Source organism: Lineus longissimus, chromosome 7, assembly GCF_910592395.1.
Source record: "Lineus longissimus chromosome 7, tnLinLong1.2, whole genome shotgun sequence".
Lineage (NCBI taxonomy): Eukaryota > Metazoa > Nemertea > Pilidiophora > Heteronemertea > Lineidae > Lineus > Lineus longissimus.
Window position 1 is genome coordinate 4,063,947 of NC_088314.1, and position 26,707 is coordinate 4,090,653.

General features: G+C 37.7%; 1 protein-coding gene across 8 annotated transcripts in view; it reads right to left on the reverse strand.

Annotated features, from left to right (window-relative positions):
• Window positions 1-1,478: 1,478 nt before the first annotated feature.
• The window catches only part of LOC135491687 (voltage-dependent calcium channel subunit alpha-2/delta-2-like), a 92,143-nt gene continuing 66,914 nt past the window's right edge, over window positions 1,479-26,707 (reverse strand). For 3 of the 8 annotated variants that reach the window (XM_064777697.1, XM_064777699.1, XM_064777693.1), the window contains 22 exons: window positions 20,411-20,428; window positions 15,704-15,730; window positions 14,305-14,364; window positions 13,981-14,058; window positions 13,595-13,741; window positions 13,355-13,426; window positions 13,115-13,176; window positions 12,808-12,921; window positions 12,318-12,415; window positions 11,729-11,813; window positions 11,355-11,420; window positions 10,978-11,087; window positions 9,304-9,539; window positions 8,891-8,961; window positions 8,721-8,799; window positions 8,486-8,544; window positions 8,261-8,287; window positions 7,807-7,835; window positions 7,137-7,269; window positions 6,878-6,986; window positions 6,578-6,652; window positions 1,479-5,857 (listed from right to left, as the gene is read on the reverse strand). In XM_064777697.1, coding sequence (XP_064633767.1) covers window positions 5,756-5,857; window positions 6,578-6,652; window positions 6,878-6,986; window positions 7,137-7,269; window positions 7,807-7,835; window positions 8,261-8,287; window positions 8,486-8,544; window positions 8,721-8,799; window positions 8,891-8,961; window positions 9,304-9,539; window positions 10,978-11,087; window positions 11,355-11,420; window positions 11,729-11,813; window positions 12,318-12,415; window positions 12,808-12,921; window positions 13,115-13,176; window positions 13,355-13,426; window positions 13,595-13,741; window positions 13,981-14,058; window positions 14,305-14,364; window positions 15,704-15,730; window positions 20,411-20,428 — 1,857 coding nt within the window. In that variant the 3' untranslated portion in view covers window positions 1,479-5,755. Of the gene's footprint in view, window positions 5,858-6,577; window positions 6,653-6,877; window positions 6,987-7,136; window positions 7,270-7,806; window positions 7,836-8,260; window positions 8,288-8,485; window positions 8,545-8,720; window positions 8,800-8,890; window positions 8,962-9,303; window positions 9,540-10,977; window positions 11,088-11,354; window positions 11,421-11,728; window positions 11,814-12,317; window positions 12,416-12,807; window positions 12,922-13,114; window positions 13,177-13,354; window positions 13,427-13,594; window positions 13,742-13,980; window positions 14,059-14,304; window positions 14,365-15,703; window positions 15,731-20,410; window positions 20,429-24,072; window positions 24,160-26,707 lie in introns of all 8 variants that reach the window. The other 5 variants (XM_064777701.1, XM_064777700.1, XM_064777694.1 and 2 more) reach the window with 4 other exon arrangements.

The following is a 26,707-nucleotide window of genomic DNA, read 5'->3' on the forward strand; positions in this document are numbered from 1 at the left end:
TCTCACATTTGGTTTAAATTTATGGTACAATGCCTACATTCATTGTAACATTGTTACAAACCTGTCGTAGATTGCGTTAACGACCAAGCTACCTTTCTTTAACCAACATAGATTTTCTAAAAGCCGAAAGGAATTTCACAATTATTCACCTTAAATTGAAACTCATGAAAATAACTGTCTTTAAGAATATTTTCGCGAATCTTCAAATAGAAAGGCGCGAAAATTTGGCTTTTTACAGTCCCGTCATTAACACATACAATCAATCATGTACATCTTTAAACACTGGGACTTTTCTGTGCTGCACCCAATACGCAATGGAAGAAAGGATACCCTGGTATCGTTATTATGATCTGTAAGGTGTCAACAAACCAATATCGCCCGGATTGCCTTTCGATAGTATATAATGCCATGAAGATCTATTAATAGTGACCAGGAAACACACTTGTGCCAAGTCACGCGCCCAGGTTTGAAAGCCAAGGTCGGCCTGTACTTCCGCAAGTGCGGTGGGCACTAACATATCAGAACAAAGGCGGTTCGATAATTAATCTTTTTTGGAAGTGACTATTTGGCAAGCCCGGCTCACCAAACAGCGCCTTTTTTCTGCCCTAGATGGAGAGCCGAACTCATGCATATTCAACCATCCAGGAGCTCATTATCATTCGTGGCAACACGGTCAGCAACACTGGAGTTACAGTGAAACGCCTTTAGAAATGCACACTAATGCATTTAACATGCTTATCAGTCAAATCACGTTTATGACTTTTTTTGTAAATCCATACAGTCATGTACATGTACATGCTTCTTCATGGATTATTGACCAAACCCCGAGTTTAGTAACAGAAATTGAATCGAGAGCAGGAAGTCGGCCATTGTTAAATATGCGCATATAAATTCGAATATGACGTCACTTTTCTCTGATTGGCCAACATGTTGTAACCTCTCCGGCTCGCCAAAGAGGGTAGTATTTTTGCCCTGTTTGGCAAGCCCGGCTTGCCGAACAGGGTGGCTTTTTAGTGCTGTTTGGCAAGCGGCTCTCCAAACAGGACAAAAAAAGATGCCTGTTCGGCGAGCGGCTTGCCAAATAGACCCGGCCATTTTTTTAAAGGTTTATGGTCAAAATATTTTCTCTAGCCTATTCAAATACTTAAAATGGAAAATTAAAAATCTGACTGAATTATCATGCTACTCCGATGTTAATCCCAACTGAGGCCTCCGTACAGATAATTTTGTGTGGATGAATGCATGGACACGCGCTGCCTGGAGCTCATCATCTTGGCACAAATCGATTACCCCGCTACTGCAATGACAATAAAAATGGCATTGCTTTGTACTATCGGGGTGACGTTCGAACTCGGCGACATGCACGCGCTGTCGCGAAACCTTTTTTCTTTTATTCGAATTTTGTTATCCATTTTGTCACGTGAGCTAAGGTTTTCAAGATACTTTGTCATCTGACAGATGGACAGAACTAATAGTGGTGTAATTTTGTACACAGTTTTATTAATTCATGATTTCAAATTGAACAAATGAAAATTTCACAACAAACAACTGGTTTTACTGGGTGTCGGAAGAAGGGTGAATTCCAGGTTCAATATTCACATTTTTGAAACAAAATGTATTGCATGATGCGTGAAGGCCTCTATCTTGTGCATCCGTGGTTTTGATGGGAATTTCGTTATATTCAGAGGACTTTGTTCGTTAATTACATTCTATATTGTAGTATTCAAACTGACATAATTCTGAGTTTCCAGAGATGTACAATTTTCACAGGTTGTGATTCAAACCCTTAGGACTGAATGGACGAAAAGAACCTGCCATTTTAAAGCACAGAAGTCTCCCTTTCATAAGTCACATACCAATGTGATTCTCTATGAAAGCTCAGCCCAGTTCCCTACTGATATTGTCAATGAAACCGCACAACTTGATTTTTGCGTGTCATAGCACAAAATCTAGACCTGTCACAGCCTTTTTCAGTTACCGAAGAAGAGTACAAAAACAGAATTCAACTTAGGTTAAACCTATCCTTAACCCGCAACACTATCTCAAATTTTGCAATCGACTTTCTGAAAAAAAGATTATTCAGTGCCAATGACTTGAAACTCATGGCCAACGCTTGATAAATACCTGAATCAGCATGATTTGAAAATTATGGAACTGACCTCTATTTTTCGAAGGAAATACATATAGTGACCTTATACCACCATTATAACACACTTTGCATTAAAGTAGGAATTCAGGTGAGTACAAAGATCGACAATCAGCTTCGCGTTGTCATGGACATATACTGTCAAAACAAACTGTACACTGTCATCAACTTATACACATGTCAACAATGTCATTATATACACAAACTATACAAGATACACTCTATACAAAGAACATGAAAACATATACCGTAGCTTTCCTTTTTAAAAAGCCACAGATTTGGATAACAATTATTTTAAAAGCGTCATTTACATCCTGGGTTAAACAAATTATATACAAATAGATATTTTACAATGAGAGTATCAATAGAAATGACACACTTTAAAAGAATTGACAGCAGATGTTTATTTTGCAACACCCTGTAAATCTGGCAAGCCTTTAGGACTGGTTTGGTTGGGAGGATAGTGTCTTTACTTAATTTAACTGTAGATTTTCCAAGTGTTCAAAAATGAACAATACAACCACAGATTTTTAAAGAGCATAATTTTTTTATAGATACACGCTGTATAGTAGTATTATCATCAGCATATTATACTATCATCCTCGTAGTACAGTTTCGATATACTGACCTCACGGGTAACGACAGATAACAGTACCGGCAGGGGACAGATTACCATGTTATCGTTTTGCAAGTGTGAAACAACATAGTCGTCAGAAAACTCCAAGCACCAGAGGGAGGATACCGGAACTGCATAATGTCGGTATTGATAACGCGCGTGAAAGGAATAAAAAAACGCGGAATTCATCGTACATTGTACCGTACCTTCAGTCTTTCACGGACACTGATAAGACGTCATTTTGGCAATTCGATTATGAGGTATAACATACTATACATTTAAATGATGCCAGTGATGAAATCCCCTTTTTCTCTGGTACAGATGGAGGACTTAGGCCTCGCAGTTATAAAGGAGTTCGTTCCGGGCCAAGCTAGTCAACCCGTTATTGTAGCGACGGTGAACATACACCTTCAGTTTGGATGATTTTTGAGAAGATTTAATACAGTAGAAATCCCCACTGTCATTACACACAGGAAATCATCCTGTCGCATCATCACAAATTATCACACACTCATGATTGTACTTCAAAAACTCTTCTCAATCGTATATACAACTATATACAGATGATTTTTTTTCTTCATATTTTGGATAGAGACAAATTTTATGTTTTTTCTCATATTTTTTATGAAATTGCAAAGAACGCCTGAACAATGATGATACTTAATAACTAATAGCTCCAGTTTAAAAGGAATTACTATATGTACATTTTTCCATATTAACATCAATGTAAAATTAAACTCTCCGCAATGCAAATGGCTCAAAAATACACTCTTAATGTCACAATAACTGTCTATACAGCGGTCAATGCGAACCTTGTGTTATGGGCTCTGGAGCGCAAACTACTGGTCGGATTTCTCTGACACAATATTAGTGGGGATACATGCAGAGGGTTTGCATTAACTACTGCATTAAAAAAGCAAGAAAGAACCAGATTATTCTACCAACACTATCATACACTCGGAATTCATGAACTCACAAAAAAACGCTTTTTTACTCATATAACGGAAATGCTGTTAGCACGGGTAGCGCATGTGTAATCGGATTTAAAACGCCATGTGTTATGATGGGGCGGCGGCCAATATCGGAGTGGATTGCGACGAAAACTAAAAAATTATTTTTACTTGCCTGCTATATCTCAGTAGGTAGGTGTTGGTGATGGCAAGCGGCAACAGACAGACTACATGCATGACGCATGCTTCCCTGGTCCTCTAATTTTTAATGCACCATCAGTGTGGTAATTCAAATAGTTACGGGCCGCAATAGACTTGCCGGAAATCTTCGTGGCTGGTGAAACCGATGGGCGATAGGAACTGAAAGGAGTGCCTTTCGGTGTCAAATCGAAAGTGTACGTAGTATTTTTCAGATAGATCTCGCCAAAGGTACTTGGCTGACCTCTTGTCACTGAATTGTAATAGTGTGATCACAAGTTACACAGCCCTGAGTAGCCGGTTTTAGTTGAGAGCATGAAAGAGCTATACTCTGTTTTTTCAGCATTGGTTGGCCTGTGCAACACCTTTTGGTAAATGTGATCTGGTTACAATCCAGAGTTCAACTAAGTACCTTTGGCCAGAGCGATATGAAAAACACTCTACCGGTTACGGCCCACAATAGACCCGCCCGCCTTTTTCTCCAACGAATTTTAAAGGGGAGAAGTGCACTCTCAATTTCACCAGTCACAAAAGATTGGACTAGTCTTTTGCCAACACAATTATCTTCTTACGCAATAATGTCGCGTCAATTGGTTACCGCCTTGGACGTCCGCCAAAGGATTCCGGGCGTGACTATTTCCGGCTTTAACTGCATGGTATACGAACTTGAATCACCTCACAAATCATTGCACGCGCTGCAGAGGACGAAAGGGTTAACCGGATGTTAGTGGGTGTTTGAACTGTAGTCGAACTTAATAACCCGTCCATGGGTACAAGTCACTTCACGAAACGCATGTTTTAAATCATTCAAAGGAAGAATTTATTTTTAAAAAATTTAATTTGAGAGGAGAGGAGGGGAGGGGAGTGAAGACCCAAATTGATCAATGCTGCGAAGGAATTAACATATATTTCCTATATTTAGGGAGACAGGAAGATGTGGGAAGACAAAATTCATGATTTAATTGGGATTCTTGTCGCCACTTTGACAAACCAATTTTGCAGTCATTTGAATTGAAAATATCTTCAAAGTGTCTAGTTTCATACTGGACTGCGACTCAGTTTATTTCAATTTTCAGTCATGCCGGTCACATGTATACCAATTGGTTTTCTTTAAACGAAATACATAACTGAGATCAAATAACTTAACGGACACCAATAATTACAACTTCTGCTACCCATTCATGGAGGTGTCTTAGGAGGTACATTATTTAGGGGATAGTCAAAAAGAAAGCTGACAACACCATCCCTGAAATTCTAAAATGGCAACACGGACCAGTGCGAGGAAGAAATCTACATACAATACACCCAAACTTTTTTACATTGCATAATTATAAATTTCATTACAGTGCAAAGAGTAAAACTTAAGATACATACATATATGAACATGGTTTTATGAAAACTCCTAGTTTGGCATCGGTTGGGTTAAAAAAATGATGCATGCATTCACGACAAAAGATTCATTAGCTTAGTCTTGTCCATAGTTGTACTTATTCACTTTGTTTGGGTTAAAATTAACGGCAACATGATTCAAGATTGGCCAGTAGATTGAGTCAATTAACTGCCAGCTTGTTCAGTTTAATAGAAATAAGTTTCACACCAAAATTATGCAATGAGAAATACCCACACACTATCAACTCCTTTTCGCAGATTTTTGCCTCGAGGCCAACCTGTAGGTATTTTTCACACCCAGTGACAAAAATCTGTCAACATGTACTGGCCTTGGAATTCCTTATCACATTATCGCACAACGCTTCACCAAATGGTGCTCCATAGGAGGTAACCATGCCATTACCAAACTGCACACCAGAAATGATCATGACTAATCTATTTGGCAGGAATTAGCTATCACGTCTCACGTAGGGATATGAGTGCCAGAAGAGAAACGAAGAAGACGATGATGAAGGACCCGCGTACGTTCGAACAAGCACCACAATCCGTTGTATTTTCCTGAAACAATAAAGGTTAATTGATTACGGTTAATTCAAAATAGTAGTGAGATAAGCATGAGGAAACCAGCCCTGTAAAATATTTGGAAGTGACTATTTGGCAAGCCCGGCTTACCAAACAGCGCCTTTTTTCTGCCCTGGATGGAGAGCCGAACTCATGCATATTCAACCATCCAGGAGCTCATTATCATTCGTGGCAACACGGTCAGCAACACTGGAGTTACAGTGAAACGCCTTTAGAAAAAAAAGATGCCTGTTCGGCGAGCCGCTTGCCAAATAGACCCGGCCAAAATATTTAGTCGCCCTCCAACTTCAAGCACCCCGTTGGTGGGGGATGGTTAGGAGATAATTTTTACAGGGCTGGTTTCCTCATGGTCTCTTCAAATACAATTCCGTTACATCCCACTTCATGGATATTTTGGCAATGCAAACATGCAAAATGGTTGTTTGGAAGCGGAAGTATTTATTATTACATACATGTACACCTGCAGCAGATAGTTTCGATTCCAAAATACCGGTAATCGCTGTTTATATGAGAAAACAAAGTACGGTGGAGAAAAACAGAATAGGTTTGGTCTTTTACTGTCCTCTTCCGCCCGTGCACTCGTGGTAATGATGGAACGAGCGATCCCCTCCAACAAAACAAAGTACATGGGTCTTTTAACATCATTCTGCGCAACGACGCTCGTGATGTATCCTTTGGTACCAACGCTATACTTACAGCAGCATCCCAGCTATGGCAGTCCCCTGGCCTCTTCCTGTACCGAGGACGCACCTTGCAAATATCAGGACCGCCATGTGATAACAGTTAAGGAAAATACAACCAAACACATGCTAATGAAACTAAGTGAAACAAAAAAGAGATTCTCAAGGAATTTTGAAGGAAATATTTGCTTACGCCAACCTAGTCCAGGCTTTTTTTGTAAGTGTGCAAGGGGGTGGGGCGTCGGACAATGTTTTAGTTAAGTGGTTTACGTCAGTTTCTTAAACCAGCTCAATAATTAATTGGTTGAAAAAAGATATCTTCCTTTGGAGCTTGAATAGGCGGAATATGCTGACATTCAAAGCACTCGGGCTCGGTGATGACTAACATTAAGTTAGTGTTGAGCAGTCGAGCTGCATAATATTGCCTGAAAAGGAAGATAGATGATTGTATATGAACAGAAAACGATTAACGAAGGATTAGAGCACCATGCAAATGGCACTGGTATCTCACGCCAAAATCACATTGACAACACATTTTCTAACACCTACCATGATATGGAATTGATAGGACTTACCTCGTGCAATTATCACATTCAATGGTAGACTGGTAAATGTTATTCCCCAAATCTGTGAAGTAATAGTGCGCCCCTCTGGTGATGCAGCTAACATTGTCTGCTACTTCTTCATCCATGTCTGCTGCATAAACACCTGGACGAATTAATTCAGATCAAGCAAAATTGATTTTAAAGGTATCGAGTCACAGAACAAAATATGTATTTTGATATTTTTTGGGTTATCAGGATGCGTGTAGGCAGTCAATCATTCGACTAAAGAAACCATGACAGAAATTATCCATTCTTGAGCTAACGGAGCTCAACTGAGATCACTAGATCCTGTTTCAGATTATCACTCGTTTCATCGTGAGCTGCGTAAATATCTTATTCCTCGGAAATATCCTTTGGTTATGTTACCAACAGAGGCCCTTGTATCTGTACCACATAGTATAATCACTTTCATCTAATAGAGTAAGTTATGAGGATGTTGTTGAAAGGGTCAATTTTGATTTGATTGATACATTGCGGATCAATTCCAATACATAAATATTCGGTCACATCCCAAATTACCTCGGATGGTGAACTGCGGATATACATTAGCAGTTTATTGCAGGGTAAGTAATCAGTTTGATATTTGTATCACGTGAATTCATGTTTTGAAATACGACCCAAAGACATTGAATCCACCTACCTGTATACATTAGATCTCCAAATAGCCAACTGAAAATAAATTATTTCAAATTATCTTTTTTGATTATTTGAATATTGTGGATATATCGAGTGGGCTTTATGTGATGAAAAAAAACACAAAAATACAAGTCGCAAGTCAAATTTGCAATTCCGGGAGAAGTTGTGGACATGGCATGACCAGACTTGGTTAAATATCATAACACAAGCCCCCAAAGCCTTTACTAAAACACAGGACGTAAATACGTATAGAATACCTTATATAAGATCAACCATTGTATATTTGTTCGCCTTTTGATCGTCAATTTTGTAACTATGAATATTCGCTTGAATAATTGTGAGCAGTGAGACGGGAACATATATGGAAAAGGAGAAAACTACGAATAAACGACATCGTTATTTTTTACTTAATAGCGTTTGAGCGTAATGATTATTAAAAATATGCCATTAATACTCACTTATACACATTAAAACTAGCATATGCCCTGGAAGAAAACAAAATGAAACTTCTTAAAATGAAAAAGAACGCTTGTCAAAATCAACCAGCGCGGTATACAGATGAAACAAATTCAACGATCTTCTTGATGTTGGGTTTCCATTACAGAATTTTTTTCTCGTTATGTCTTATTAATTTTCCTTTTCTGTTCACGTGTAATAATACTTTTACACAATATAAGTCTTACCATGCTACTTTGCTAGTCCACCAGTTTATGGACAGGAGTTCAAAAAATGGAATGGAGGGCTGAAATAAAGAAAGTTAAATTATTACCATTTGCTTCCTGGAGGACAAAAAGCGCTATTTGAAATTCCCTTATACTTTGATTAATCCAACAACATGACAGCTTCTGGTCATGAACACTTTAAACACTTTAAAATCTGCAGCCTTGATCACCATACCTATAACATACCAGTACTTACAATAAAAATAGATCTTGGACCGGCGCTAGGTAAATCATCTTTTTTAGGACATGACGCTTGGTAATCATAGTGAATAACTCTGCAAATAAATCAAAAGAAATTAATTGCAAAATCTACGAAGATAAAAAAATACTGGATTTGATGACACTACAATCTATTCTGTTACTCACCTATCAAATACACTTTCATTATAGAGAAAGGTCATCAACGTCGGGTCAACTTGACCTAAGAACTGACCAATCTGGAACAAAGATAGAAAGATTATACACATTTCTTAAGATAATGTAGTGCTGCAGTGCACGAACCAACCGACGCTGGTTTCATTGCCTCATCAGCTAACACAATTTAGGCTTCTACATGTACTAACATGGTATAAATGGTGAGCAGCTGCATTTTTTTGGCAAACCAGCTTCCGATGTCTGCAACATTATATTTCTAAAACCTGTAGGAGGCGAAGTAGCGTAGGCTTCACTCCAGACGCAGTGGATCGGCCTCCTTCCCTCCCGTGAGAAGGCCGATGAAAAGGAAGACGAAAAGGACTGCCGGGCGAGTCTAGTCAAGGCAGGCTTAGGTACATATTTACCTTCATCTCCTTATCATCCTGGTTAGTGGCGACCATGAAACCACCATTGTCAATGAGATAACAGACAGTCTTGTCCTGATCGTTGCAGTATCCGACGGTGTCTGACAGCAACATTCTCTTGATCGTCTCACTCCTGATTTTAATACCCGCAGCGGCTCCTTTGAACTTTTCCCTAAAGAGAGTGGCAGCACGTACGGCCATTATTGCTGGTGCTGTTGCATTTGGATCTGAAGGCACTGTAAAAGTATGACAAAACGATCATAATCGTTATCGTGATGTGATGTGAAAGGAAATTTAGAATACCCTTTACTAGGTCACCATTTTATGGGAACAGGCCCACTAGTACCGGTAGCTTTCTTTTAACTATATTTGCATTTATATCGGACAAATCGTAGTCAAAAGTTTTTTGTGACGTCTGGGAAAGAAGGGGCAGTTGCCCTCTCCAGCTACGGTTCTGTAAATTGGTCGTACATGGAAATGAGCTCTATGTAATGAGTTAATGTGTGATAAGCATAGGTAGGACAATTGAGAAAGGAATGAAATGGCCAGGACCATTGTGCTCACCTCATGTGGAGGAAAGATGGATGAAGAGTATGGTATTGTGTTATGTAGTGTTAGGTTTGATGTAGGTCCAACCAATTACAATTTCCCCAAAATGGCAAATTTACAGTACATTTGACCTCTGTGACCTTGAAAAGTAGGTCAAATCAAAAAAGACCCGGGTGACACATTGAATGGTTGTTAGAATTAGATGTACCTATGATATAAAATTGGTGCAAATCGGGCAAGTAATTAAGGAATAATAGCATTTTGAAGAATTTTGGATTTGGCGCCCTCCCTGGAGGCAAAACGGCAAATCAGATCGAACCAAACTTCTGTACCTGAGATCACCTGACCAATGGGTACATATGTACTTAATTTGTGATCAATAGTCTTTGCGGTTAAGAAACGTGCCATAGTTACGACCTGACGGCCAATTTACGCCATTTGACCTCTGTGACCTTGAAAAGTAGGTCAAATTAAAAACCTGTGTGACATATACTGTATGGTGGTTAGATGTACCCATGATATCAAATTGGTGGCAATCGGGCAAGAAGTTAAGGAATAATCACATTTTTAAGGTTTTTTGGATTTTGCCCCCTGGTGGTCAAGTGGTGACTCATATTGGACCGAACTTCGGTCCCTGAGATCACCTGACTAAGGGGTACATGTGTACCAAATTTGGGATCAATAGTCATTGCAGTTTAGAAACGTGCCATAGTTACATCCTAACGGCCAATTTACGCCATTTGACCTCTGTGACCTTGAAAAGTACGTCAAATCAAAAACCCGTACGATATGTGATGTATCCTTGCTAGGAGTACCTACCATAAAAGTTTTATTGAAAACGGTTCTTTAATAGGAGACATATCACACTTTTTATGTTTTCAGTTTTGGCCACCTGGTGGCAAAGTAATGAACCAGACCGGACTGAAATTCAGTGTCAGAGTACCTCTGACCTAGGAGGTCATGTGTACAAAGTTTCAAGTTCATAGCGCAAGCGGTTAAGAAACGTGTCACACAGGATACGGACGACGACGGACACAGGGCTATCGTATAGACTCCCCTAACGGTGAGCCAAAAAGGATTGAGGTTTCACGTATGGTATTAAGAGAAGTTCTAATGTTCTCTTACCTGAAGTACTATATGGTGGTATGAATAATGTTAATTCTGGATCGTCCAGAATGCGGTGAAAATATGCTGACTTGTGCGGGTCTCGGTAGACATCATACTCCCCTGTTGCACTATGGAATTAAAAAAGAAAAATTGATAATCAATCAGACCTGCGGGCGGCGGTATGTGATTTTCTAACGAGTTGACTAATAATTTGGTAGATACAGGGTTTAGGTATTTTATCGCCTTACAAGATATTCTACCATCCATATATTGAGTACACTTCCTGGTGTATATCTGCAGCGTCCGCTGTACAGATGAAACCTGTTAAATACTGAACAGTAGTTCTCGCCCAGCTTTCTGATTATTTCGTGATACTTCTCCTTCAGCACACTTACTTAATCGGGTAAACCCTCAGGAGACCACCACTTGTTGCAGCAAAGAAGGAATCTATCTCTTTTTCACTGAAAAAGACAAACAGCACAATAAAAACACAAATATAAATGCTGACAATTGATGATTTGATAAATCAACCAGACACAGCACTGAGTAAAACATTTAAAATACTCCAACGATGTTTTATACACCCTCTTTCAATCATACGTTATGTCAAACTTACGCCTGACCCCGAAAGTTCAAATACAAGTGATAATGAAATGACCTTCCTTTGGCCAAGGGAAAGACTTCAAAAAGTTCTAGTTCTGATTATGTATGAGCTGGAGGAATTTCAACATGACCTTTAAGTCAACTGGAAAGTTAAAGAAATGCTCACAACTTATCGTTATCTTTCCAAACAGGCTCCATTCCCTTGGTGGCCATGGCATCCCAATAGAGATGGCGGAGTATGGGGGAGTCACCTGGAAAAAGAAAACATGTAGAATCTATTTTCCGAAAATACTGAACAGAGAAAGAAGAAGTGAATTTTCAAGTACCGGGTATCTATTATGCTGCAGATTTGTGTGCGAGTATGGTGATAATGCCTGAAAAGGAATATGTTATCAGGTAGTATCAGTTTAACAGTCATAATTATGGAGAAGTAGGCCTACATGTACATTCTCTAGACTATATCATGCTCTTGATTTTGGACAAGATATTGTGTACCTTGGTCCGCTTGTTCAAAAACAACTCACCGGTAAGTTACTAAAATGATGTTACCTTAAACATGTTAAAGAATACCCCTTCACTAATTTTAGTAACTGCAACACCAAATCATTACTCGATGCCTCTTTCCTCAACATCAGTAAACGTAGAAAAGTGGACGGCTTTAGATCAATTTTGATGTTGGTTTACACGAGTAGGAGGCATTTTCCAACTTGCACATCATAATGGCTCAAACGTACTTAGTCAAGGCATTTACTCACATTTTTTCGGTGTATCATTGGTAGCATTGATGAGAATGTCCACCGCATCCACCCCATTTGCCTCAAATAAGGACTTTGATATATTAACACAATAGTCCCTGCAATTCAAAAACGGGAAAGTTCATCTGTTGCGCTGGAGTCTACTGAAATATCATGCACAAGCATGGCTAATAAAAAAACAACATTACACTGAACTTTCAGTTAAAATTTGAGTCAAAACATCTCTTGTAACCCTTTTATTTATATAAATTTTATAAAATTCGGGCTTATAAGTATGCTTTTAAAGCATTCATGTAAAATTTACATATAATTAGACTGAACAAGCATTGCCTTGAACAAGGACAAAAACACACCAAGTATTTTGTATTAAAATATATTTAATACGTTACAATATCTTTCGTAATTCAATTTGTAATGGTGTGATTATAAAAGAGTCGTATCATGAAAGTTTGCAGTTTTCATTCGGGTGGAAATTATTTCGACTACTCACCACGGTGCGATGAGTATCCCTGCATCATTGGACACCAAGTACTCGGTGCCGTCTGGTATACTCTTTCGGATTGTTATGTATTTTTCATATCCTTTTGGAGTTACAATACCAATACTGAAGTGAGACATGGGAGGACACAGGGTCAAGAAAGAGAGGAAGAAAATAAATTACAACCAATGAACATGACCATGTAACTCACAGTCACTTATTTTCTGGTCCATTAAGTGCATTAATTGTACATGTACAGGACTTTTTTTGGCTGTACCAGTTTGGTAGAGCAAAGTTATTGGAATATATGCAAGCCTACCTGAATGTTGTGTTTGGGATAGGTTGATGTGTGTAGTATCGCTGCTTCTTACGTATATAAAGCTGAAAGTGAAAGAAAGGTTCATGAAAAAAGCGTCTTTTTATATAATTTTTTTCAGGCCACATTCATTTCACCAGCCTTCTTGAGTAATGTTTGACCATCTCAAGAAATATTACCGGTATCTGTTTCTATAGTTTTTATCTTAAAAGCCAACTGTATTAGTGTTTCAAAGCTGCATACCTCGTCTTTTGCAATGACGAATGTCTCAAGAAGTTGCTCCCCCGCCTTAGCTTGGATCATGTCATTACGAAGCTGAAAAAACAATAAAAGTCAGATAAGGAGGTAAGCTTGACCAAAATCATTCTCTCATCAAGTGCACTAACACGAGTATTAAACATGTAAGCAGCTGCTTTTTAAAGTTGGTGGTGTTGAACCCGATAGAAAGGTGAAAATAATTACTCAGAATGATAACCTTCTCACCTCTTCCTTTTCTTCATTTCCCACCTCTATTTCGAGGAAGTCAACATTGGGAGGGTCCTTCAGCCAGCCTTTCTGGGCCTTGAGATCTGGATGGAAGACTATGTAGCCATTTGCATTGATTGAAAATCCATAACCATTGGGTCCAAGCTGAAATATTTTCATAGGTCTCGATTAGCTTTGAATAACAATATCGACAAAACGTATGCTACATTTCAACAGTTTTTGCGCTCTATTTTTATATCATTCCATTTACACACTTTTCTGCCATTTTGCCATAATCAGACCACACATTGCCAAGAACGAGCCATATACAGCAATTAATGACCAATTTCATCGAGAGTGGGACTATAGAAACCGCAAGTAGTGTGTTACAATTGGTTTCTTACCTTTTCTATTGGAACATGGGCCTCCATCTCTTTCGTAGTGACATCAATACCCATCACACCCAAAATGGTCTGATTATTCTGAAAGTGAACAAGTATTGCCAAGAGTGAAATATCTGAAATGTCCTTGGAAACAGACTTTAGATGTCAGCATGATATGATTATCACTTGCAATTGTTTTTACATGTACGAAGATATTACACTAATTCTTCATGAATGAAAAATGTTTTCAGTACAGGTGTATACGTGATATTTACATCATTGAAAAGAATCTATTACAAAAAAAGTTTACTAGTATTGCAATGATTTTGCAAATGCTATACATACAGATGAATTGCTACCTCTGTCGTAGACTGGTAAGGTAACGGTGGTCATCATGCCCAAGCCCTACGGACAAGAAAATGATAAAAATTACATAATATTCCTAGAAATATAATAGAAGAATAGAATTCATTTTACCTCCAAACATTATTCATATTACGGCCTTCCTCGTCGTCAAATCTTATGGCTGTCAAGAGTCGCGCAGTGGTAAGACTGAGATTCGAAATTTACATCAACGCCTATCACCACGGAGGTCGTGGGTTCGACTACCTGTCGATAAACGTGTTTATCTGATACAGACAACGACTCTCTTTGACAATGAATTTAGTTCTTCAAATTGTTGTATCGAAAACAAGAATGCATTGAACCGAATGCTGGAAATCAAGATTTGAAACTCGAAGTTTTAATTGAATACTGGAAATTGTTGATGGAAACTATGAATTTTTTCAATAATTGCAACTCAAAAACAGAAACCTACAATTAAACAATGAAACCATCAGGCGGAATGAATACAATTGATTAGTGCACTAAACACAAGACTAACAAATCCACATCTCTGGCTGAAAACGGACATCGGTGCAATGATACTTTGATGCAGAAATCAATGTAGTTTATGCAACCATGAAAACAATTCCATTCCATTTCAGTTATAGTTTCTTCTGTTAATCATGCAACAGTCCATGCGATCGGGAAGAAAAATCGGCAGTTTATTAGTGTTAAGCATATGTTAGGGCAAGTAAAAGCGTAGCCTGTTTGCATATCATGCATGCCAAGTTTGATCGCATTTGCGGGAACGATAGCTGCACCGAGACACATGCAATCAATGTGCAGAACGCATCACGTCTTTAGATCGAAATAGAACATTTTATATTTGTGAAGAGATCAGATACTTGGGACCAGTTTCTTATCAGTACTCTCTAGATCTTTATCGAACTTTATCGATCCGTTTTTGAACAATTGTTTTCAATAACGCTGGCACTGACGAAACTTGGGAAGAGTTATGAATGACCAAAAATGCTGCGGGGTGTAGATCTGCGACATGTAAGGCATGCTTTATGTTATGTTTATGTGCTGACAACCTCTAATGTTTATAAACCCATTTTTTACAAATCACTGATAGAAACTTGGACATGTCATAACGGACCAAAACGTGCAGTGGTACATGTGCTACAAAGAATGTGTGCATCATGTAATATTTATGTGCTGACAAACGCAAATATTCTAAAGTTAATTTTCTTCGTAAATTACTTGTTGAGAAACTCGGTAGAATTATGAATGACCAACACATGCAGCGAAGTATGCAGACAGATGAGGCATGCTTTATACAATGTTTATGTGCTGACCACCGCTACAACAACAACAAAAAAAACAACAACACCTTATGTATTTTCGGATGGGAACTTACGGAGTTTCCTTTCTTTGAGGAATGATGCTGCATTTTCGGAAGCGTTAGGATAAGGGCACAAAAAAACGCCAACGCCGTAAAATGTACGCAGAAAAGCAATGAGAAATAGATGCGAGATTAGTATGGGAGTTATGTACAAAGTTTCAAGCAGAGTTGAATTCATGCAGTTTTTGCAACTAAGGTTTGGCATTCATCTTTGGGAACCAAAATAAATGTCAATTGAGTGAGTCTGGCAATAAAGTTGTCTTCAACTTAGTTTTGGACAGGTTGTCGTCTCGACCATTTGTAGACTGAGCTATTTAAGACGATGCATCTTTGCACTCAGTCAGAGAAGGAACAAAATATAAAACTTAGCGAGCATGCAAACATTATTTTCTATTGTAGTAAGTTACCAGTATCATATTTTCAGCAAGGATCCAAATGGTCATCGAGGATGTAGATGATGTGATTAATAAATTGTTTTTGGTGCTGTACATATAAAAACATTTCCGCCCAACACGACGTGTAAAGCATATTCAACCACTCGAAATAAAGATTGAGTGAGGTTCTTGACGTAAGACCATAGTCATTCTAGAACTCTTCAAAGGACTTGGTCGTTAATCAAGAGGCATATGTTTCACAGCACGAGTTTGGCAGCGTAAAAACGTTGTTTCACTCACAAATGTTCATAGTTTCGGGTCAACACAAGGTAAATGTAACATATCCGTATCACATCAAATGTCACATTAAAAATCATCTTCCGTCTCCTTGTTAGGTGTCAATTATGGAACAACTTTATAGATTACCAATGGAAATTCTATTTCAACTTCGATACATTCTCGATCATTACTAATGGTATAAGTTCATGTGTTAATGTTCCAGGCAACGTGGTATATGCTCTCACCATTTTATGTCCTTCTGAGAACGTACTTAAGAGAACACCATCTATCAAGCAAGTCACAGTTATCTGATCTACTGCTACATGCAAAACAAGTCTCTAGTTACATATTGGCCAATATAGCATTTGCCACAAGGAGCAGTTGTATCTCTATAGATCCTTATATCTCGAAAATAATAAATATTTAACTTGTCCAAAATAACTACTCAGTGTGTTTAAGAGAAACAGCATCGAAATAAAAGGAATTGGCCGTAGTAGAGTCTTTTTTTTAAGGAAATAGGTTAGGATAGACAAATTACCTTTCAAAGGCCCAATTCAGCCAAAATATTAAATTAGTACCAAAGTCGCCACAGGCCTGGGTACTTTTGGAAGGCTAACGTTTTCCTCTTATTAAAGGGAAAAGAATTATTAATAACTTCTTTTTTAGATTTGCATCCAAGATTTCGAAGAAAAGTGCTGATTTCAATATAAAGATTTTCGGTTTTCGTATACGACTGCTTCTTGTGACGTTTTGGCCGATAAAAACATCTTAATTTTGGATCAAATCAATAAATCTATAATAAAATCATCTCAAATCTGAAACGAAGAAATTTAATCAACTTTCATTCAAGATATGATGAGGCTTCTAAATTGAGCGTGTTTACCATCAACGCAGTTCTTCGTCAAAAGTAATTTCATTTTGTAAACCAATCCAAATAAAACTCTTGTAAGCTTCTTGGTTAAAAAATGGTTAAAAAATCTGAAAAGAAATCTATTACGAAATAAATGGAAATGGAAAATTTCCATAGAAATTTTCATAATAGTTATAAATAATTCAAAATATCTTGGCCATATAGAATCCATATCAAATCTATCAAAAACCTGTATGATTTCCTTTATAAAATGTGTATAGAAAAATCCTATATAGGACCTATGGAATCTCTATAGTATTCTATAGATTTTGTAAAGCCATATTCGTTTATGTTTCTGTAAAGAATTTTGTTGTTGTCTAGGATCCAATAACAGAGAAGGCTAGAACTGATAAGAAGTTCTATGCATTGTAGTTTATGACAAAACATTTGGCATTAATCATCAGGAAAGCTTCAACAAGGTAAGCATAGAGGGATAGACAAGAACGTGAAACATGTCATATGAAAAACTCAATCGGACATTTGAACAAAATAATGAGAAAAGAACTTGAGGCAACCGAAGAAATTCACTTCAAGTTAGAATTACAGGAACGAGAGACACGTCGGACAGATATGAGGGGCCAGAACTTGCAACATGGATTACCTTACCAGAACACACAAACTATGCACGAAGAATGGATTTTGAAAAGTACGGAGCAAATCATGAGGGTTTTAAAAACATGGACGATTTTATTATGGGCCAATTATGGGTTATAACATATGCCTTTCAAATGTGTGGTAATGATGGGTTATAACATTTGAAATATGGATTTGTCATTGGGTTATAACAGAAACATAAATCTACGTTGATGGTAATTCATAACGTTTAAAAAATTGGCAAATTGTTACGTGGAATTTGGACTGAATCTGTTCAGAACTTACTTTAGGATTTCTCTGAATTAGAAGAAACAGACAACTGCATGAGAAAGATAAACAGCACCAAATCTATAACAGTGATTAGTTTAAAGGACAGACAGAAAATCTGGGACTCGATATCCCTGAGTTGCTTTCTGTTTTAGCATTTGTGTTGGAATGGATACCTTCGTTTCGAATTGCCAACAAAATCGAATGGGTGCGTTCTCGAAAATGCTGAGGATTTTTGTCGGATAAATCAGGAAAAAGTTAGTGAAACGTTAAGAAGTCGGAAAAAGTCTCCTACTAGTTTGGGGTAGAGTACTCTATAGGCCATTGGTCTCTTGATGCGATTTAATTATTACAGTCACCAACAATGAGTTCACCACAAATTGTCGGCTACAGAAAATCGCATTGAATAATTCAAGATCGGCCGTAAACCGACAACTTTTGCCCTTCAACATTTGCCATTGGCAGGAATGGACTACACGAAATTTTAGAAAATCCCTTCAGTTTTCATTAGAAACAACAACTTTTTCAAGATTTATTTTTGATAATCTCAGTTATTCGCGAGTGTCTGTTTACAGTATGTCGTCATCACAAGAATAAAAAGGTTGCAACATTTCTGCTAAACTTGATAAACAAGTGGTCAGTCCAACTAGAAAGTTGGACTGAGTTCCTAAACTTGTGAACGCATTCAAACTGATTGCAGACTATTCTTGTAGGCACAGACCATTCCTGTAGTCAAAGCAAATGTAAGTATTGATCAAAACAATACCATTTTGGGGCTGGATAATACAGTAAAGCAAGAATGAAACAGCATATTCATTATACATTTAAATAAAGGTAAGATATTTTAGTGTCATCCTCCCATAGCAGGCCTTTGGGGTCGTTTCTTATAGACACTCACACAATTTGACGATTGACTCTATTTTTCGAACGATACAAAGGCTAGCTTTCGGAGGATGTGTTTGTTGTATTTGGTGCATGAAAATATATACCAATGACTCCAGAGAATAGCAACATTGATTTGAAGTGTGTTTTTAGATTTACGAAAAAATGTGAAGCTATATTCGGTTTCGAACTACATATTGTAATGGAATTGACAGTGCTCTAGACTATTTCACGGTTGCATTTGCTTGTTAGTAGTGTTTGCAAACCTGAAGAAATGAAAGAGTGATTGAACGAAAATGATCACACTCTATTCTATAAGGCAATCTAATGGTAAGAAACCCCCCCGTATCAGCTAAAGACAGAACGTGTTAAATAATTTTTAACACCATGCGCTCTTTATTATCAACTTGTATGAGCTGCCAAGATCATTTAATTTAATCTTGTGAATTCCGAGTTATTTTGCACAAAACAAAGTTCCTAGATTCGTAAGAAGAACTGAGGGTAAGAAGGCCAATAAGGGGGACATCACACTCTGTCTATATAATATGCAATGAAAATGTGGCTTGTTTTATAAAGAAAGCTGCAGTAATTTGAAACATTGGTGTGAATATTGCTTCATAATAAACTTGATAAATGTCGAAAAAAATATAAAGAAATAATGAAAGCATCCGTGAAGGACTCATCAAACAGGCCATATTTCTGAATCGGAGCAATGCTGGGCAGTCACATGCACTTTTTACAGGAGATTCTATCCGAAAATCCTTCTTTAGACAACGGTACAAGTAGACCTGCTTAACCAGAGCAAATTTGCATGGGTTCCAAGCTGACAACACAATCTACATAACGTACAATGTTTTCACTCAGGTTCTTTTTTAGTACATGAAATCCTCATGAGGTTCCCCAAAAGCCGACCGAGAATAAAGCACATGCTCATTGGGTGATCCTTGCAGATTCACACTAGCGAAAGGTTCTTGAGGTCTATACCCCAGGCTACATCTACTCTTTCTTCTAAAGTCGATTCGTCTACCGATAACAATAGTAGCGCAGGCTAATGTCAAGATAATTGTTACTACCAACAAGTACTTGCTGGGGTTCATGACCTGGCGGCAAATACTCCCGCTAGGGGTGGTGACCGGGCGACAAAGAATCAACAATCGCGTTAGCCTCTTATGATATAGATAACGAAGTGGTAAAAAATAGGACATGAAACCATTCTAGACAGAAGTTCACCGAGTCGAGTGTAGATAGCCTCTGAGTAAAATGAGTACAAACTGATGATAAAATGCATTTAAATCCCAGCAACCAGGTTACTGAACCTGATTATGAGCACACCACCACCAAGCATAGATATTTACACTATATACATTTTCACAAGAATCAATCAAATGATATCAAACTGATGATGCCTTTACTTACAAATGAATGTGAACTGCCCTGCATTTTGAAGAATTACGACAATGGTGAGCGCAGAATTATAACCTGTATTTAGAAAGTAAAACAGCAGCAGGGAAACCTGGAAATCATCAGTTGAGAAAATCTCTTTCTATCCGTATCATACTAGCACTCAGTTTCTCGTTAACATTTAGGTACACATAACAAAACGGTCTTTAAGCATAGCTGTGCTGAATGCGATGCAACTTCGGTATTTCATTAGCTTCAGCAACCAAACTCCGAATGCACGAATTTTGGTTTCTTGTAGCTTGCCCACTTTCAAGAAGAGAGAGATCTCATGAAGAGTTTTCCAAATTTGCCTGACTCCATCTATGCAATAATCTAGAAAAAATATAGCCGACATAAAGAGATGATCTATACCACCTAGTCCTACATGGAACGATCACTTACAGTGTGCTAAACGAACGATAACAAAGAGGCATGTCAAAGCAGAAAAACTGCAGCGGTTGCGAAACATTAACGACTCCTGATTCTGACTTCAAATTTGATAGTTAATTACAGTAGTCTAATGACAACTTTGATCGAGTTGAACTGACTGATCTTTTTTCTTATGAACTATATTAACCTGCACTAAAATATCTTAATTCCTGGACAGGACCTACGCATAAGACGAAAATAATAAAAATCACATTCCAAGTCGGCATGATTGCCTATGACTCAGATAACGACTTCGTCATAATCGATCTCATCGAGCCAGAATGCTGCACTGATCAAATTTGCTTTTACATTATTAGCTTTTCCTCAAGTGCTGACCACGTCACTATCATGTTGTTGTTTTGTAGTTTTGTTATGAAAAAAACACACGGGCAACACCTTGAACACAGCACCGACTATAATTTACAGTTGTGTATATACACAGCCTTCTACATTATCAGCACCTTTCGTCAATCGCTGACCACGTCACTATCATCATGTTATTTTGTAGTTTTGTTATTAAAAAAAGCTTTCATCAAAACAGCTGCCATTAAGTACCAACAGCAATTGCTGAATATAGTTTTTACGTGTTGGAAAATGTGAACCAAAATGTTGAAAGATTATCTGGGCGTATAAGTTCGAGGTAAACAGATTACCTTACCATTTGCTGTTTGATCGCTAAAAGTACAAATGTCATGCATTTTGGTAGAAGCTACCAGTACGAGTCTTCACTTCAACCCAAGGTTTGGAATTTGGGGTTAAACTTGAATGCATACCGGTTCATTTTCAGCAGACCGAAATGCACACAAAAAATATGCCTATGGATTAGACGCTTCAGCCATAGAAAGCACTAGGAATCCCGAAAGCAAGACTTGCCAACTGCATATAAAAGGTATGAAAAATGGAAGATCTCGAGATGATGAAGCAAGATGAATGTAACATAGAATGCCGTGGATGAGGACTATCAAACTAACTGCAACGATTCATTTATTGAGAAAGAAATGAAAACATGGTTCACTTGCAAGCCAGCTTCTTTTGTTCACAATCCGAAATTTCCATTTAAATTCGAGATTTTCCACGCAATTACGAAAATAAATTCCAATAACGCTTTTGTATAGACCGATAAACAAACACAATACATGCCAATTTTCGTTTCTAGTTACTGAAATACAACGGTCATGGTAATTGTTAAAAATTACTAGCGAAATATTTTGTTAACAATGCATATGTACATGAACGAACTACGAATTTAAGGAACACTTTTCCCTTCACAAAGCCCTGCCTATAAAGACCCAATACTTCTTCTAACGTTTGAAATAACACCATTTTACCATCATTGACATAAAAATGAAAAGTAGGTCAGGTCAGGTCTGGGTGTTTGAAATAACACCATTTTACCATCATTGACATAAAAATGAAAAGTAGGTCAGGTCAGGTCTGGGTGTTTGAAATAACTCCATTTTACCATCATTGACATAAAAATGAAAAGTAGGTCAGGTCAGGTCTGGGTGAGGGGTTCATTGCATTGAATAGTGTGAAAACTGCACAATGGCTAACAGTCTTTCTAGCAAAAACGAAGCATATATATCAGGTAAAAATGATCCTCAAAGTTGAGGTCAATCTAAGTTGTGCAGAGACATTTGTGTAGTATGTAAAATGAACAGAAGCATACACGTTCGAATGGAAAACATCATACGTGACTTGTGCACACGGTGTAAGTGAACATACAGATGGTGAATGACATTAGAACACTGAAGTGAAAAATTAAATTAAAAAGAAGAAGATAAATTTATTTCACATAAACATGTACTGGTACGCACATCACAATGTCACAAAACCATAGGATCACAGCAGTAATTTTCTCCCTTAATAGTATAAACATCAACAGTAATTATTTACGTGTATAACTGATATTTTCGCACAGTTTAATCTAGTCTTTTGGTTAAGACATGGGATATCATGCACGAAAGTAAATTATGTATGGTCCTTAGTGACTTGTTATTGAAATAATGCTAAGCAACTGCGGGTGTGTAAATATTTGGATCCGCATGTTTTAGGTGTCAAATATACGCCGGGTCTATACGTCAAGACTAAATTGGGTTTCAGATGCTTCCAGGCTGACAGAGTACCCTCAACTGACCTCTGCAGTGTCTAATAGTTGCCAGGAAATACTTTTCTTCACCCGAATCAATAGGGCTATGACCCCTAAGTACGAAAGTATGTGACAAATATTCAATGGTTTCTTGCAATCAATCATTAGCACTGAGACTGACGGGGTATGGGTACCCCTCGCCGCAGACATCACAAGGGAAGACACTTGTGACCTACTCTGGCGAAAGGAGTCTTTCTTATTTTCTGCCCAACTGGAGTTTTTTTCAACTTTCTGAAGATCTCACCATGGAAAAAAAACTGTAGGAAAACAGAGTGCATGGTGTAGCAATTACATAGACGTTAGATAACAACTTCAACGCAGGTTCGAATTTGAGAGGTAATTTGCACACACAGTAAGACTCAAATTTGAGGTGCATGCATTTTGAAATTCAATTGTTCACAAATTTCTGAATATGTATCGGACGATACATTTTATTTCCGACATCGTTCAGTTCCCAAAAATAACTATACCGTGCGTGTTGTTTTGTGTCATAACTACATCATGCACTTTGACAATTAAAGCGTGCTCCATAAAATACGCCGAGACCTTTTTTTCTTCAAAATGTCAAATCATCACATTTCGTCAACTGCTATTTTCTATTAAGTACGGGTCCTTTGAAGGCCGATTCACTTGCAATTTTGATAATTCCATTGCACGCACATTGCGCGCCTCTGCAACTTTGATAGGGATATGATTTTATCAAGGGACAAAACAACATACACAAAGGTATTTTATGAGGCAAACTCTATAGTACAGTGAACGTTGATGACATGGTTTTGTAAACGGGAAAAACAGGCATGCACGCGGATAAACAGGCCTGTCACAAGGTGTTGCTGCGGTTTTTATTTGAACACATCAGAGATTGGTTCTCATATTCTTCTATCATTTTCCCAAATCAAAATCAGCAAGCATTTTTTGTCAAGATAAAAACTAAACAAGAAATGGTTAGTAATGTAGAAAAAATGTTAGCTACTGTACTGTAACTATAATCACTCTTGTGACTGACCTGATATTGATGTATATTATAACATAAATTGTTAGGTGGGACCATATATCATACCGAATTTGCAGCCAACTTAATATTTGTCCATTTTATTGTGTTGCTGCTGTTAAGAGCCATAGGTCTACCCAAAACAGGCACATATTCCTTGCGAGCAAAACATACAAAAAAAGCCAACGTTATAAACAATAAGAAGAGAAGAGGAGATCATATCTAGAGACAGAGTGGAGGGATAGATCACAAGCTAACACATGGGCAACACCAAGAATGCTGCTCAGAAACCTTTCGAATCAACCATAATCATCACCATTTGTGAGAGTAAAGAGAAAATCACCAAAAAAACGGTGATGACTATGGATGACCCTTCGATCATGAGAAAATCAAAATGAAAGATTAGTAGTGTAAGTCGTTGATTATATCAGATGAACGTCCTGAAATTGGAAGGTATATCAATAGTGTAGAGAAACGTACGTTGGAAAGTTCTACAGTTTTGTTATGTTTAAGCGCAGTGCTTTCAGGCAGTTCAATTTTACAGGGGAGTTCAGACCAATTAAAGTCACCAGAAGTTATTTTAGTATGTTCATAATATTAGTGTTAGGAGTTCATGCTCATCTATTCTTAGGCAATCTAGAAAGTTCAGGTTTAACGTCAGGGAGTTAATGCTGGTTGTGTTGTATTAGTTATGCATAATTTGTAATAAACGGTCATTTAATTCCGCTCTACATACATGTTTTGCCCAACTCGACTAGCAGGTTCAAGCTAGAGTTACTTTTTTAAATTCTGTTAGTAGGTACAGGCCAGTTCAACAAGTTTAGGGTAATTAAATTCTGTTAGGGGTTTCAGGCAAATCTGAATAGAGCTACCAGCCTGGGCATCTGTGTATGGGTCGGCCCAACTTGCCCCATCTGCAACTTGGGCAAGAGCTTTCGGCCGAGATAAAATTTCAAGATATTCCTGCATACGAGAATAAAATCAATTAAACTAAGGCATCAGAATTCCTGAATTTCTTGTCTAAATGCTACGTAAACTGGAATTTAACATTTAATAACATTTTTATAAGGCAATGAGGGGGGGGGGGGTTCTCTACACTATCATGGGTGACCTGCAATATAGAAATTGTATATGAATAAAGCTAAAAAATAGTCAGAGTTAGCGCAAAATAGAGTAATGATATGTGAGGTGAGAAAAATGCTTTGTGCTCTCAGATGAAATCTGGAAATCTAAACTATGGTAGTTGGCCATAAGAACTGAACTGGTACTAATAGCCCTTATAGAGAAAGAGACCTTAGAATTGACTCCAAAAAGTGCAGATTTCTACTAAATGTACTTGTGAAAATAGACAAGACATCGACAAGTGCAGTGTTTGCCATAACCTTTTTCTTTCGTCAAAATTGAACTTTTTAAACTCATTAAAAAAGCGATTTGAGTGCAGCTTGTGAAACCCATGACAATTGGACACCATAGTACTAAAATATGTATAAGGACACATATTCTACTGAAAACCAAATACATCTCGGCAATATCAAGCTGTATTTCATTTGTCTGGGTTTATGATTTGACATTGAAACGTGCTGCTCACTTCGGAGTTCACACAGAAGTGTACTAACACTTCTAGTTGGTTATTCACTGATTAGTCAACTGTCCCAAATTTCAGTAAGAACACTAAACACTTATGCTCAGAGTTGCTGTTCCTGCAGTCATGTGTAGACACCTAAACAAGTGTTACGGAACAGAGCTAAATAACGACATACCAGGCAGTGGGGATTAATTGTAACTGAGTTATCGTAACACCAATATTGAACAATGGTTATCTTTATTAACAAACCGTGACAAAGTCTGAGAGTTACGACTCACATCAACTTGAGTACACATTTTCTATTGGTCACTAAAAATAACCATCATTGCTTAATCTATTGTTGAAAATCCAAACTCGACTTCAATTGTATACCTCCACGGCCTAGTAGTAGTGTCGTAAGCGCATCAAGGCAAAATGCACATGACCCAAAACTTGAATAGTCTGCACTGAAATAAAGAGACCAGGACATTTATATATATCACAATAACCAAAAGGATAGAGCAAACACTTAAACACTCGGCTATCATGCCTCAGATTTGTCTACCGTAAACCCACCACCTGAACAAAATGGTTGACGGCATGCTAGTCTCCATCGAGGACCGCCATTGGGAGCAATTAAGATGAGAGAATAAGATCAGGTTCACCGAATAACTCAAAAACATCTTAGGCGATTTTAAGTTTGCAATTGTGCAAAATCTGTTGAGATGATAATGTATTGTACATCGCTGTGTAGTTGTTAAGCGAAGTATGATTACTTTTATTAAACGTTCTCTTAACTATCATTAAAATCACTATTGATAAGGTCAGCCCAAGGGCGATATTTAAAAAAAAAACCGGACTGAATCAACTCCTTTTCCCGACTAGACTAGAAACTTGATGAAGCAACCTCTCCATCAGCAATGACGATAAGACACTTGGTACATTCGGGAAACACTCCTGCACCAGGTGTTCTTTTACCTGTTGCGCGAAAAGACACTTCGCATTTTTCAAACAAAATTAAAAAAACGTCAAAAACTTTTAGAAAATAGTTTACTATTAAATGGAAAAGGAGGAGAACAGACACATTGAAATATTAATTACGCTTTGTCATTTAAAAAAAATCCCACTCGGCTAATACCA